The sequence below is a fragment of the Camellia sinensis genome, chromosome 9, assembly GCF_055761805.1.
Source record: "Camellia sinensis isolate YWXY chromosome 9, ASM5576180v1, whole genome shotgun sequence".
Lineage (NCBI taxonomy): Eukaryota > Viridiplantae > Streptophyta > Magnoliopsida > Ericales > Theaceae > Camellia > Camellia sinensis.
In genome coordinates this window covers 170,320,007-170,334,920 of record NC_138969.1, presented here as the reverse complement: position 1 = coordinate 170,334,920, position 14,914 = coordinate 170,320,007, and the positions used below count along the sequence as shown (strand labels likewise).

Here is a 14,914-nt window from a genome sequence, read left to right as displayed (position 1 = left end):
CTTCCACATATTTCATCCATCTCGTTTGGGGGGAAGGGAGGAGAGGAAGATGATTCTATATTAATAGCAAATCTCAAGGATGTCAATATAGTTTATCCATTTATTAAATAGTAGTCACATACACAAAAAATTTAGTGATTAAAATTATCAAAATTATCAAGCACACAATAATACGACTCCAATCACGTTCTCCTAAACATGGGATGAGATGTATTGAAAATTTTCAAGTTATACAATGAGATAAAAGATTGGATAGAGAGAGTGAGTTTGAATTATTTGTATAGTATTTAGCTAGGTTAAGAAAAGAAGATATAATTATGGATAGAATTGTAGATGATACAGGATAGAATTATATCATGGGATAAGGACTTGATATGCGATGTGATCATAGATAGAATTGAAGTTGAAAAGTTATTTTTTACGACAATACTACGTAACTCAAATTTTGTGGTTCAAAAGTGACTCAAATGACCAAAACGACGTCGTTTTGAGTACAAAACAACATAAAAATGGCCAAAACGACTAGGAAAAGATATTTTCCTATGGCCAAAACAACATAAAAACGACGTCGTTTTGAGCTACGAGATATTTTCCTATTTTTTAATACAATAAAGAATTGCATAGAGAGATTGAGGATTATTTGCACTACCTTTGGCTAGGAAAAGATAAAAGGTATATATATATATATATATATTTTACTATCAGATGAACGAGATATTAATTCCCTATATATTCTTGACCATGCATTTTTTTTCATTAAATCCCCTTATGGTGAAGAAAACATTTTTCTTTATTCAATGGGTTCACTCATATGTTAAAATTAGTGGATCTCAAAACAAAATAATAATAATAATAATAAAGATTTTATTCACACAAAAATCGGATTTGATTGCCAACCCTTACATGTAAATTAGCTTTTTACCTGTGCTATGCACGATTTTTGTTTCATATTTGGATAAATTACAAATACATCTCTTGAACTTTGTTTAAAATATAGATTGTCTTTGTGATTTAGAAAATTACAAATACTCTATTGTCAAAATTTTTATTTAATAGAATTAACTGGAAAAATAAAATTTCTAACTGTTTTTCAATACAATAATAAAATACATGAATTATTAATTAAAATAATTTTTTGATATCATTAACAACTGTTAATTGATTTCATGATTTATTAATAAATAGGGCTATTTGGTATGAAATTAGAAATTTCAAGGGGCAAGATGTAGTTTCTAGAATTATAAGGGGCAAATCGTATTTTAATCAAATCTTTGGAGGTGTATTTGTAATTTATTCTTTAATTTTTTATTTTTTATCCAAATCAGTTGAAAAATTAGTTGTCAAAGTCTAACAATTGAGTTTTCAAATATTTTATTAGTAAGTGAATTAATTTTATTTTTTTTTAATATGATCATATATTGTATTTTTATGAGCATTTTACTGTTATTTTTGATTGCTGGAAGTAACTCAAAGGAATTAAGGTAAATTATGTAAAATTGAATTCATTTTAATTTAACATGATATTTTGGGGCAATTTGAAAATTTGGTAAAAAGTTAACTTTTTGACTTTTTAATTTTTTTACATAAAAAAGTCACAAAAAGTCAATTTTTTTTTTACACAAAAAAGCCACTAAAAAGCCAAAAAAACTACAAAACCAACTTTTTATCAACTTTCCAAAACACCACATTATCTTCTTCTTCTTCTTCTTCTTTTTTTTCCTTTTTTTCTTGCAATTATTGTGATAACTTTTATAATCAAAATACTTTTTCAATTCATATAAGAAATTTAACATATTTAGAATTCACATTTTATTATGCATAGAACTTCCGAAAAACATTTTGCAAATAATCTTTATAATAACAAAAAGAATATTTAAAAAATGGTGTGTACTTGGAATTCGTCAACAAAAAATTCTAATAGCATTAAAAAAAAAAATCTAAAATAAGTGATTTTAAATGCATGTTTCAATGTAAGAAGAAGAAAAAAACTGTGGTGTTATATGTACCAATTAATGTATAAACTAGTGTTATGATGTTATTACTGACCCTACCTATTATACAAATTACAAATATCTAAAATCTCTAAAATTATGCCACATCATCAGTTAGTACACTAATTGGTACATATAGTATTATTCAAAGAGAAATAAATATAAAGAGGTGGAGAGTAAAGATTGATTATCATAAAATTCAAAGAGGAAGAAAATAATAAAAGACAGTAAGTGAACATGTAAAAACAATATCTGTTCTTCTTTGGAAAAATAAGACAAATTAACTTTGATATTTAAATTATAGAAATGGTTGGGAAATTTGAGAGAATAGGAAAGAAAAAGAAAGAAAGAATGGGAGAACACAAAATGATTTATGATTTATTGACTTCTACGAGATATGTAAAGAGACAACAAAGAGGTAAGAAAGAGAGAAAAAAAATTAATGACATAAAATATGAGTTGTGAGTAAATTTCATTAATGACAAATTACAAATTTGTAGGTGGACACTTGGCAAATTCTCAAAGCATGCTAACCAAAGGCACAATTTTATTTATGAGAAATGATTTTTTCCTCGAAAAATCATTCTCCCGAATCTCCCGAATCTGAAGAAATCGAAGGCAAGAGAGAGAGAGAGGAAGAAAGAGAGAGGAGAGGAGACAGGGAAACAGAGGGAGAGAAGAGAGAAGAGGGAATGGAGACAGAGAGAGGCCCCTGCATTCCGCCGATCACCCAGCCGATCGTTGCAGCTCGTCCGATCGTTGCAGCCCGGCCGATTGTCGCAGCTCGTCCGCCTCTGCCTCCGCCCGACTGCCGTCGCCTCCGCCTCTGCCTCTCTTCTCTTCTTCTCTTCTTCTTTCTTCTTCTTATTTCTTTCTTCTTCTTCTTCGTTTCTGATTGAACAAAAAAAAAAAAAAAAAAATTAAAAATGCAAAAACGACGTCGTTTTTCAAATTCGGGCGATTCGGGGGGTTGGGTTTCGAGCTACCAATTACGGTTCTTTTATTTATATATTATATGATGCTATATAATATTTACAATACATGTAAAAAAATATTTAACACTATTTTATACATAATAATTATATAAATAGAATTTTTATATGGGATTTCTTGTGGTCTCTTTATTTCTAATAAAAAACATCTATCATTATTTTCACATTACTAAAAAATGTAAATTACACTCATCGCTCTTTATGTTTAGAAAAAATACAATAAACTACATAAGTTTGACATTATTATATTAAACTTCTTGATGTTTTAATTCACATAATCTCTTTTTTCATAAGAAATTCTCCAGTCATATGAACAAAAAATTAATTTGTAATTTTCTTACACAAAAATGTATATTTGACCTTATTTATCTATTTATTTTTTCACACCATTTAGATTAGTTTCGATTTATTTAGTCTTATTATAAGAAGATTGATAATTTTATCCAAACTGTAAAATTTGTTGTGTTTCCACTAAACCTCAAAGGAAGTCATGTGATGCACCCAAAAAAAAATAAAAAAAATAAAAAAATAAAAAAAAAATTGTTGACACATTATTTTAAATAGGAAAATTTTAGATAAAAAAAATATTAAAGTTTGTTCCCAATCACAAATAAAATCCGAACCTTTTAATTATTTCAATTTGAACCCGTAACTTTTAAAATAGTATCAATTCTAATAATAACTAATGTAATATGAGCAATTTAGATAATTTAATCACTTTTAATCGGTGGTAATGGATTGCGGTGGTGGCCATGGACTAGAAAAGAAGTAGAGAGATGGCACTGAGTTGGGAATGAAGTTGAGTAGTGGTGGATAGGCATAAAAGAATAAAGGGATGATAGTAGATTGGGAAACATAACGGGTGATAACGAGCGATGATTAAGGTTAGAGGAGTGTCAATAGTAATGAAGGAAAAGAAAATGATCAAATTGTTTAAATTGTCCCTTATTAGTTATAACTAGCGGCTACAAATTGATAGATAGAATTGATATTATGGGTGTTTGGCGCAGCTTAAAAGCTACTTATTTTAACTTTTAGCTTAATTTAAGCTAAAACATTATATTTGGTGCAGCTTAACTCATCAAATTATAACTTAAATTAAGTGAAATTTTAGCTTTTTCTTGAAGTGGTTGAAGGGGTGCTTTGGAGATTATAGATTAAGCGGAAAGTTGGTTTGGAGGGTCAAAATTACTTAAATGCCCCTTATCAAATTCCGGTATTACCAAATACCTCGTATATAAACCACACTCTCACACTGTTCACTTTGTGAGAGAGAGAGAGAGAGAGAGAGGCGATTTTTGGCGAGGGTTGAGGTTTTTGGCAACGTCTCTCTCTCTTGACCTTCTGCCGTCGCGATCACAACTGAGAGGCAAAACCCTAACCATCGTGATCACAACTGAGGGGCAAAACCCTAACCGTCGTGATCCATTTGAAACCCTAGAGCTGTCAGTGACGATTTGAAACCCTAGCGTTGACGATCTGAACCAGAGCTAGCTCTTTCTCTCTCTGTCTCTCGACCTTCTACCGTTGCGATCACAACTGAGGGGAAAAACCCTAACCGTCGCGATCGAGCTGAAACCTTAGAGTTGCTGGTGACGATTTGAAACCCTAGCGCCGACGATTTGAACCAAAGCTAGCTCTCTCTCTTTCTTTGGATCTGACGATGGAGGCTATCGGCTAGGGTTTTGCAGGTGACGATGATGACGTCTAACGCTCTCTCTCTCTTTCTCTCTCTTTGCGATTGTCCCCCATCCCCTATCGTGATCGATGCGGAAGTGATCTAGGTGAAGCTTCTTATAGTATTAATTGATACTAATTAAGCCATTAGTTGATAATAAATTAAATTAAAAAATATTAATAAATCGGTATATTTTGTAACAATTTTGTAATAATAAATTAAAAAAATATTAATTGGTATTTGTAACAATTTTTAATAAATTAAAAAAATATCAATAAATATTCATGTATTTATAAACCAAAATGAATATAATTTGAAAATTTTAATTGATATTTTAGCATTTGTCAAAATTTTCTCATGATCAATCTCACCATGCATGCACCACTTCTAATTTGAAAAAATAAACTATAAACTAAAGAAAATAAAATAAAATGAAGAAAAAGAAAAAAAAAATTAGAGAAGAAAAGAAAAAATAAATAAATAAGGAAAAAAGATAATAAAAAACAATTAAAAGAAGAAAAGAAGAGAAGAAGAAAAAAAAAAAGAGAAAAGAAAACAAGGAGAAAAAGAAAAAGAAAATAAAATAAAATGAAGAAAAAGAATAAAAGGACAAAAAAGACATTACACAGCAAAAAAATTATTTTACAGCTTATTCAACCAAACACTACTCTGCTGATTAAATTTATAATCCCACAGCTGCATCAAACAGGTTAATAGCTTATGTTTAAAGGTATAATTTATAATATGTTAAGCCATATTCTATAATCACTTTCCCACAGCTCTTTCAAATAGGCCTATTATTTTAAAAGTTTAAGATTTAAATTAAAATAGTTAAAAATTTAAGATTTAATTTATTACGGAGTTCATACTTTGGAGGATTTTTTATTTTTTTGTATTTTTTCCTTTTAAATATGTTTTCTCTATAAATCATTTTCCATTTTTATATGTTCTTCTTTTATTGGGGGATACAGGTCACATTTTTAGCTTAGTGGTCATCATCGTGATCTACATGGTTTGAGTTTGTCAAAATGACAAAATTCACAAGTACTTTCAAAGTATTGCCATCGACATGACCAAAAAAAGAAAATGGGTTAGGGAAAGGAAAAGACATAAATGGTGACAATAAAGACTTTTTCCACATAAAAGAGAATGCTGGAAATGACAAGTGCTCACGGATTGGTTCTGTTTTGTTCATTGGAAGAGGCTTTGGACACTTCTATTGTATGTGAGAAGATGTGGAAACTACTATAATGGAGTTTCCAATGATGCCAAATTCACATATTTGGACAATCCCATGACTTCATTGTTGTATACTTTCCCTATTGTAAAAGATATGATCTAACAATATTTATTAAGTTAAATTACACTTAGGGTTTTTAAAATTAAAAAATATACATAATTAGTTCATCAACAATGATTTAGACCACTAAAAAATGTATTATTAATAGCACTAATATATTGGGAATAGCAAAAAAAAAATAATAAAAAAATAAAAACAAGACATAGAAAGTGAGCGGGGTCCACTGCCACATCATTAGTATTCCATCTAGTGATCCCTTTTTAGTGCTTCCAAGCATTTTTCTTAGTTCATACTCACTATATAAGAATTTTAAGAATCAAATATTTTTTTAAAAAAAAAATATAAAAATTTTGTTAAAAAAATATTTAGAAATCAATTTATGTCATCATAAGAGTTGATGCGATAAAATAAAAAAATTACGATTATCACATCTATATTAAAGACTTTACAAAATATAATATTTGAATTATTAAAATAAAACATATGATGATTTTCGTAGACTCCTCAAATTTTCTTATATTAAAATGTATTAGGTGAAATTACTATTCAATTGAATGTTGAAAAAAAAATTAAAATTAATGATAAAATTTATAAATTTTAATTATTAAAAGTATAAATTTTTTTTATGTATATATAATTATTTTTATATAATTGACCTGATTTATAATTTTTTTAAATGTAAATATCAAAAAAACAATACCCAATTTTTCTTACAACAAAAATGGACGAGAAAGGTCACCATCAATGACTCATGAGGCAACATCAGATTAGCCAGCTGTATAGAAAACAACTGGCTTAATTTTATTATGGAAAATGTCTCGTAACTCAAATTTTGTGACTCAAAAGTGGTTTAAATGGCTAAAACGACGTCGTTTTGGCCATTTTTATGTTGTTCTGTACTCAAAACGACGTCGTTTTAACCATTTAAGCCACTTTTGAACCACAAAATTTGAGTTACGTAGCATTGTCTTTTATTATAAAGGAGAGAGAGAGAGAGATTAGACAGATGAGAGAGTCCCAACCTCCCAAACTTGTCTATGGTGGAGAAGCTAGCCAGCTAACCAGCCCAAGTCCCTTTTAAATTACTACAGTGGTCACAGGTCTAGGCTAGGCGTTAGAGCATCTCCAATGCACTAGGCATATAATACTTATTAGTTAAAATGCCTAGTGTGATTCACTTTTTTCAATTCCAATGCACTAGGCATATGATTAGGCATTTTGGCTCAACTCATATTCACTAGCTACATGTAGCTAGCCTTCAACGCTAGGCAAAACATATTCAATCATTAGGATCATTTCCCTCCATCTTTGTTGTTGACGTGACATTCTATAAAATTAATAGTATTTGGATAAATAGCTAAAATAAAGAGCATGGTTGGAGTAAAAACATAAAACAGTTGATAGGCAAAATAAAATATATACTTTATAGTAATATTTAGATAGGTAAAATGCCTACTACCGTTGGAGATGCTCTTACTTGAGGAAGAAACAGTCACCTGACTGACGTGGCATCAAACTAGAACTGCAAAGTGTCACCATATTTTTCAGACTACAGTTGTAGATTCTATTTTGGATCAACAAGAATCATTTAACGATTATTTTAAAAAGATAGTTAAAAGTTATTTTATAATTTTTAATTTATTTTGAGTAATATTTATCTTTTTTATTTTTTTATATATTTAAAAAAAAATTAACTTTTAACCATTCTTTCAAAGCAATTTTAAATTGTTCATCACGTAAGCTCGACAGTAATAATTAATTGTGAAAAAGATTTGCTTCTCTAAACTTGACAAAAAAACATAAATAAATTATATTTTATGTTTTAAAATGCACAACAATTATAAATTTCAACTTAAATTGTGTATTTTATAAAATAAAATCCGATCTGTTCATCTAATTATCGATATATGATAAAATTGATTTTTTAAATAGATAATTTTCATTATGAGATTTACGAAATGAATAATTCGAATCATTGCCATAAGTCTAAAATAAGACCAAAAAGATTAATTATGATAGAATATAAAGAATAGTGATATGTAAATTAGTTTTTTTTTGTTTTTTTATTTATTTTTCTTTTCTTTTAGGAATATGTAAAGAAGTTATATCCTCAAAAGTGTGGCCAACGATGTTCTTTGTTTGGTTAAGAAAGAGAGACAACGTGTTACATGCATGAGTGTAGTTTGTTGTTTATGGGGAGAATTTAAAAAAAAAGAGCTTTGGGAATACAAAATAATTTCAAAATAATGAAAATATAAGTGATTCATAGATAAATTTTTACAATAAAAACTAGTATTATTGTCATTTTGAAATTCTTTTTTCCACCTTCAACTTTTTTGAAATTCCCCCTTGTTTATAGTACTTTTTTGTTTGTCAATTTGAGACTTTGTTTTTTTTCTTTTTTTCTTGTTTTGTGTATTGTTTATTTTTATTTTAATATAACTGTATTATAATTTTTTTATAAATATATAATATTTATTACATACTAGGTTGAAGTAATGCATTATAATTGCACATCAAAATTTTAAGTAGTTTGACGAGCAAGTATTGATTTCAAAAAATCATAAATTACATTAATCTTTTTAAAATTTGGAAAAAATATAATAAGTGTTATGTATTTCACTTCAGTTTTGGGATAAAATTCTACTAATCGAATTAATTTGTTTCTTTCCTCCCTCATTCTTTGTTTCATTTCCTACTCTGTGTATTTGAGAGTCCAGGCAAGAGTACATACACAAATTGGTTTATCAGTAGTCTTCTCGTAGTGCTGCAACTATACTACAAAAATTATTTTATCTTGGGAGATAAACATCTAACGCTCTGAAATATCAGGACAATTCTGACTTAAAAAGAGAGTGTCAACCGTTCTACTTGATTTGTTCTCCATTTTCACTTTATGCAAGCGATTATGTAGGTATTATGTGAATTAAATCTTACATAAATCTAACATAATTATGTCAAATTGTATTGCTTGCTGTATAATTTACCCTTAAAAGAATTATTTAGCACTTACTAGATGTAGAGTTTTAACAATTACTAATATTAAGGGTATTTTGAAAAGGGGGAAAAAAAAGTCAGAAGTTTTTAAGTTGTATACTTTACATAATAGAATGTGTATATGTACACTAGTAGTGTGTGACAAAATGCTGTTAAATTTGAAAAATATAAATTTTTACTTTAATTTAAAAGTAGACATGTTTATTTCTCAAGTGATAAGAATCTTATTTATCAGAATGAAGGTTTCGAGTCCCAACCTTCTCTTCATATAATTTTATATTTTAAATAGGTTAATTTAAGTACTTTAAGTATTTTGGAAAAAAAAACACATTTTACATTTTGAAAAGGTGATAAACTTAAAAAGTAATCAATTGAGTAGTTTAATATGTGTATTAGTAGCCAAACTATTTAAAAATCATTTCAAGTCTTAATCCATAGAAATGATGTTAGTAGAGTAATTGCAAACCAACTCTTTGGCCTAATATCAGGGGTTGTGGCACTTTGATAAGGTTTTGGAAGGTAAGCTTTGAGATCATAGGTTTTACACTTCTCAGAGTCAACTCTTAGGAGTTTTGGCACAGTGGTCCTAAGACGATCCTTTTAAGTGTTGGACAAATCACATCTAAGGCTTGGTTTGTGGGGTTGAATTCTGATAGTTACACTCTCTAACTTAAATGGTGTGTGCATTGTGGAGTCAGTGCACACACACGGGATTGCCCCTTGTCCTACCCAGGTTAAATTGACATTAGGTAGTTGATTCTGAAGTCGGTGGAAGATAGACTATTGGGGAGTTTATTTGTTAACCAAAAAAGAAAAAAAACAAAAACCTCCTATGGCCTAGTGGTTCTGCGATACCATTTGTGAGTATAAGATTTTAGGTTCAAGTCCTATGAAAAGGATTCTAATAATATTTGTGGTAGTATTTATTTCTCTTCCATTGTGAGAATTGTAGTTTGTTAGGTTGACTTGGGCTTAATAGGTTTTGTTAACTTTCTAATTATTGTGGATTAGTAGTCTGTCGGATAATGTAATATTTGCCATATTTGCAATTACTCTTTTATCGATTGACCAAAAAAAGGAGTAATACTATTCAGGACAAAAAATTAGATACAATTTTCAAGTTCAATGATGTGACAATCAATTAGGATATTAAAGACAATACTCTCTCTCTCTCTCTCTCTCTCTCATATATTCTCTAATAATCAACTAATCACATCACTTACACATCATTGGATCTAAAAAATAGATCTAAAAAGTATACTTGTATATCATTTTTCAAAAAAAAAAAAAAAAAACCCAAAAACAAAGAGTAATTGTGAATGATTAGTCATTTTTCGACTAGTAAAGCTTATTTCAAAAAGTCACTAATTTTAGTTAAAAAGTTAAAAAAAATATTATAAAAATGTCAATTATTTTTTCTATTTTTTTACATATATTTTGCGTAAAAAATTTAGAAGATACTAAAAAAGTCAATTCCCAAAACAACCCTAAGAGTTTGTAGAAAGTATTTTTTTTTCTTTAATTTCCTCCTCTTTTTTGTTTAAAAGTATTTTGTATTCCAAATATATATATATATATATATATATATATATATATATTATTCTGATTAGATTTATTTTATTTATCATATCATATAGCAGAATATTTCTGGAGTATCACGTGTCCGTACTCCTTAACCAATTATCATTCAATATGCTCATTATGTTTCCCAATCATCCAATATAATACCCCACCAATCCACCTCCTCCACCAATTACAATACTATATAATATTATGGGTCTATATTTCAGAATTACTGAATAATTACCCAATATAACATACAATTAATAATAAAATAAGTTTCATGCGAACCACAATAACAATATTTAATCACTCCATTGGATGAGCCTTTACTAGATTTGAGGAAGAATAAAGGGTAATTGCCAAAGAAATTATTTATTTATTTATTGTTATTTTTCTTATAGTAATGGCAGGAGTGTAAAAATGGCCCGCGACTTGTTGGCGGCCTGAAACCCGCCTGCGGCTCGGGGTGGGTTCGGCCTGTTTAGGCCCGGGCCTGAGCCCCTAGGCCTAGGCCATCATTTTGAAGCCCGACCCGCCTGACCCGTGGCCTAGCCCATCGGCTCGCTTAAGGCCCACTGAAGGCCTTGCCTGCTCAAGTCGTAGTGTCTTTTTTAGTGAAAAATAATAAAATTTTGGTAGAAAAAATTTAAAAAAATAAAAAAAAATAGTTAGGCCCGCCCAACTCCGAGGCCAAGACCAGGCCCATCGGGCCGGCTCGAGACCTGGCCCATCCAAGGCCCGAATACCCTTGGGCCTAGGGTTGAGCCTGGGCTTAATTTTTTGGCACATGGGCTGGCCCAGCTCGGCTCGAATTTTGGCCAGTGCCCACAAGGCTCAACATGGGCTGTGCCGGGTCAAATTTACACCCCTAAGTAATGGTTGTTTCTAGTCAATAGTTTAGAGCCAGCCCCAGGCCTAGGCGTTCTAAAACTGAGTAAGGAAACTAAAAAGAAAAATGTTTTAGAGCTTTAAAAGAAGAGTTCTAAAATAGCATTAATTTGTCTTTTCTCTTATTGTGTTGTCACTTTTTTTTTTAGCACAGCTCTACTAGAGCTCTGTATCATATCTAAACTGAAAAATCAACAAATTGAATTAGTTTAGATTAATTCGGTAGATTTGATTGTTTGATTTATTTTTTAATTTGTGGTTCTGTCTTAATTTAGAAAATTGGAGAATTGATCTTTGTAGATTAGTTCTAAATTTAGGTTTATAATTCCAAATTCGAAGCGAATTGGACCGTATAACTTAAACCATATATGTTTATTTCCTAAATATTATGTTTGTTTAAGTTAATAGTAGAACAATATGCATGTTTATGTTTTGAAAAATTATGATAGATTAATGTTGAACAATATTTGTTTAATAATATATTTTGCTTAACTATTGAATATTATGAAAGTCATTTGTTTGATGGACATATTATTACTTTTAAAATTTATGATCGGTTGAATTTTTTTGAAAATGTTATATAATTTTTTTGTGAAACAAATTATATGATTCATGATTTCAAATTAAAACCGAACTATGTTTAAATAGTTTGGTTCGGATTGATTCTATGATTTTAATAGTTTGATTTGATTTCAATTTTTATGAAACCGTAAACAATAGAGTGATCCTTATTTCATCTCAAACCGATTCAAACCAGACCATGCTCACCTGTAAGGCATTCAAGACAGAACCTAGTCTTCTAGATGTTTGTTGAAAGGAAAATGACAAGCTCATATTCTAAACTCACTTTTTAAACCTAATAACATATAAGAGAAATGATTGATTAATAATTATAACAGATATAAGAAAAGAATTATTTTGAATATTTTTATTAATTATCACATCATTAGATCAGAAAAGTAAATCTAACATTTGAATTAGAGTAGCTACCTTTGTCAAAGTTTAGGTTTCCTTACAAATACGACCCTTATATTAGGATTTTTTTCCCCTTCTTTATAATTATTAATTTTCAAATAAAAATTTGTGTAATTTTATGTAAAGAGGAATAATATTGGAGTGCTACTTTGTTAGAAGTTTAATTTTTATTTAAAGGGTTGTTTGAAATGATCTAAATAAGTGTACTTTTTGTCTTTTTACGAAAAGATGTGCAGAAAAGTAGAGAAGTCATGTGATAAAAAAAAATAAAAAGATAAAAAAATAGATTATTTTGTAATAGTCAAACTTGGCCTTACTATAGTAATCTGAAGTTATCTTCTCTCTAATGCACCTGGAGAGGTACAGTTCGGGTATTTTGGTCGATTACAAGTCCTTGTTTGATGCGTTCAAAAAAAAAACAAGAAAAAGTGAAAAAAGATAGGTATATGCCCATATGTGGGCCAATGGGACAAGTCTGGTTCAAAACCCATATTTCCATATTTTTGACTCTATGGGTTGAACTTGAACCTTAGCAGTCGCAACAATGATTCATCCCCCTTTTTTCCCCCACTCCTTTTGACCCCCTCTCTCTTTCATTGGTTACATTTTCTTTTTCTTTTTCTTTTTTCTCCTGCTCCTCCAATCACCACCCGCCACGTGACAAAGGGAGGTGAGGGGGTGACCCCCAAAAGGGAGTCCCAAGCATTATTCTAGCAATCGAAGATGGAGCGACCTGAGCCTAGCTCGTGCACCGGCCAAAGTCCTTGAGTTTGGGCTTGGTCTTAAATTTTACGCCGTGTGGATTGGAGGGTGCAATTTGGATTCGTGAAGCTCATCACGGATTTTGTTTTCATAATTTGAATTATTTATTTTTTCGAGCACTTTGTATATATCATCTATAAATAAAATAAAATAAAATAAAATAAAATAATTACGTCGATCTAACAATCATAACTTATTTAATTTATTATATTTTTCACCAAAAAAAATAAAAACAATCAGTGTGTTTAGTTTCAGTTTTTTGAATTTAGTTATTTGAAAACTGAGTTTTTTGTTTTTCATGTTTTTTGATTTTTAGTGAATATTCTTAAAATTTTAAGCATTTTTTTTACTTTTTTAAATGCACGTAAAATATTTGTGAAAAAATATTTTAAAAAATTAATAAATACATAAAAAATACGAAAAATAGGCTGAATTTTTATAATTATTTTTGGTATTTTTTGTATTTATTGATTTTTTAAAGATTTTTTTTACAAAAATTATAATTTTTAAGTGTATTTATGTTAGGTGTGTCAGAAAATTAAAAAAAAAAATTGCTTAAAATATTAAAAATTTTTAGTAAAAACAAAAAATATGAAAAATAAGAAAATATTAATTTTCTGAAAAGTGTTTTTAAAAAACTGAAAATAAACATTGTATTTTGAAAAATAGACCACTCATTTTTTTGGTAAGAAACATGATAAATTAAATAAGCTATAATCACCAAATTGACTTAATTTTTTTTATATGATATACAAAATGCCCAATAAAATAAATTGTTAAAATTATTAAAATAAGACCCGTTATGAACGCTTGGAATACCGCCTCTCCGTCCACATTCTGGAGGCAGACCAAAAAAATAAATAAAACCTCTTGAAGAAACTTAACTGAAGGAGAATGAAAAAAAAGGGGACTGCACAAGGTGCTAAAAGTGGAGATCATTGATCCATCTTTCAACACTCTCACTTAACTACCAAACTTCACACACAAAATCTTTTCTTGAACACCAAACAAACAAAAAGAAAAAATATATATATTTATATTAATTAAAGATAGAAAATGAAGAAACATTATTATTCATGCTTTAAAATTTCTTGCAAAAAAGCATCACCCAACACTATCTTAGACTCACCCATCAACTCAGGACTCAATCTGAACATCAAAACACAAAATTCCATCTGATTAATCGTGCCGTCGCCGTTCAAATCTCCTTCTCTGATCATGTTCTTCAACTGATCTTCTCCCAAATCTTGCAGCCCAAGACGAGCAGAGTTTCTCTTAAGGCTCTCAAATGTAATCACTCCCTCATCACCATCCATTAACAGCCTAAACCCATTACAAAGCTCTTTGATCAACCCTTTCCCTCCTAACTTTTGAGCCATAATTGGCAACAAGTCTTGAAAATGATCCAACTTTCTCTCTTCCATTGACATACCTTTCTAGTTCTTATGGTGAGTTTGAAAGATTATTCAGATATATATATACAGAGAGAGAGAGAGAGAGAGAGAGAGGTGGTGGAGTTCGAGGAAGGAGGGAGGGGCATGCATGCCAAGTTGCCAATGCCAACCCAAGTCCATGCATTGATTCCTACACTTGTTTTTTTATTTTTATATTTTCTGTCTTTTGTTGGTTTCATGGAAAGTTGTCAAAAGCTTTAAGAAGACCAAAAAAAGAAAAGTGAGGAGAACGGGTCTATGACGCAATTGTTGGTGAAGAGTAAGTTAACTTGTGAGGGAAGATCTAAGAAAGTTTACTTATGGAGAGGGTCAAT

At 29.5% G+C, this 14,914-nt stretch overlaps 1 protein-coding gene across 1 annotated transcript; it reads right to left on the bottom strand.

Moving 5' to 3' along the window:
• Positions 1–14,216: 14,216 nt before the first annotated feature.
• On the bottom strand, positions 14,217–14,570 carry LOC114266000 (calcium-binding protein PBP1). The gene has a single exon (XM_028206884.2). It carries the CDS (start codon positions 14,568–14,570, stop codon positions 14,217–14,219), a length of 354 nt encoding a protein of 117 aa, XP_028062685.2.
• Between the last annotated feature and the right edge of the window lie 344 nt (positions 14,571–14,914).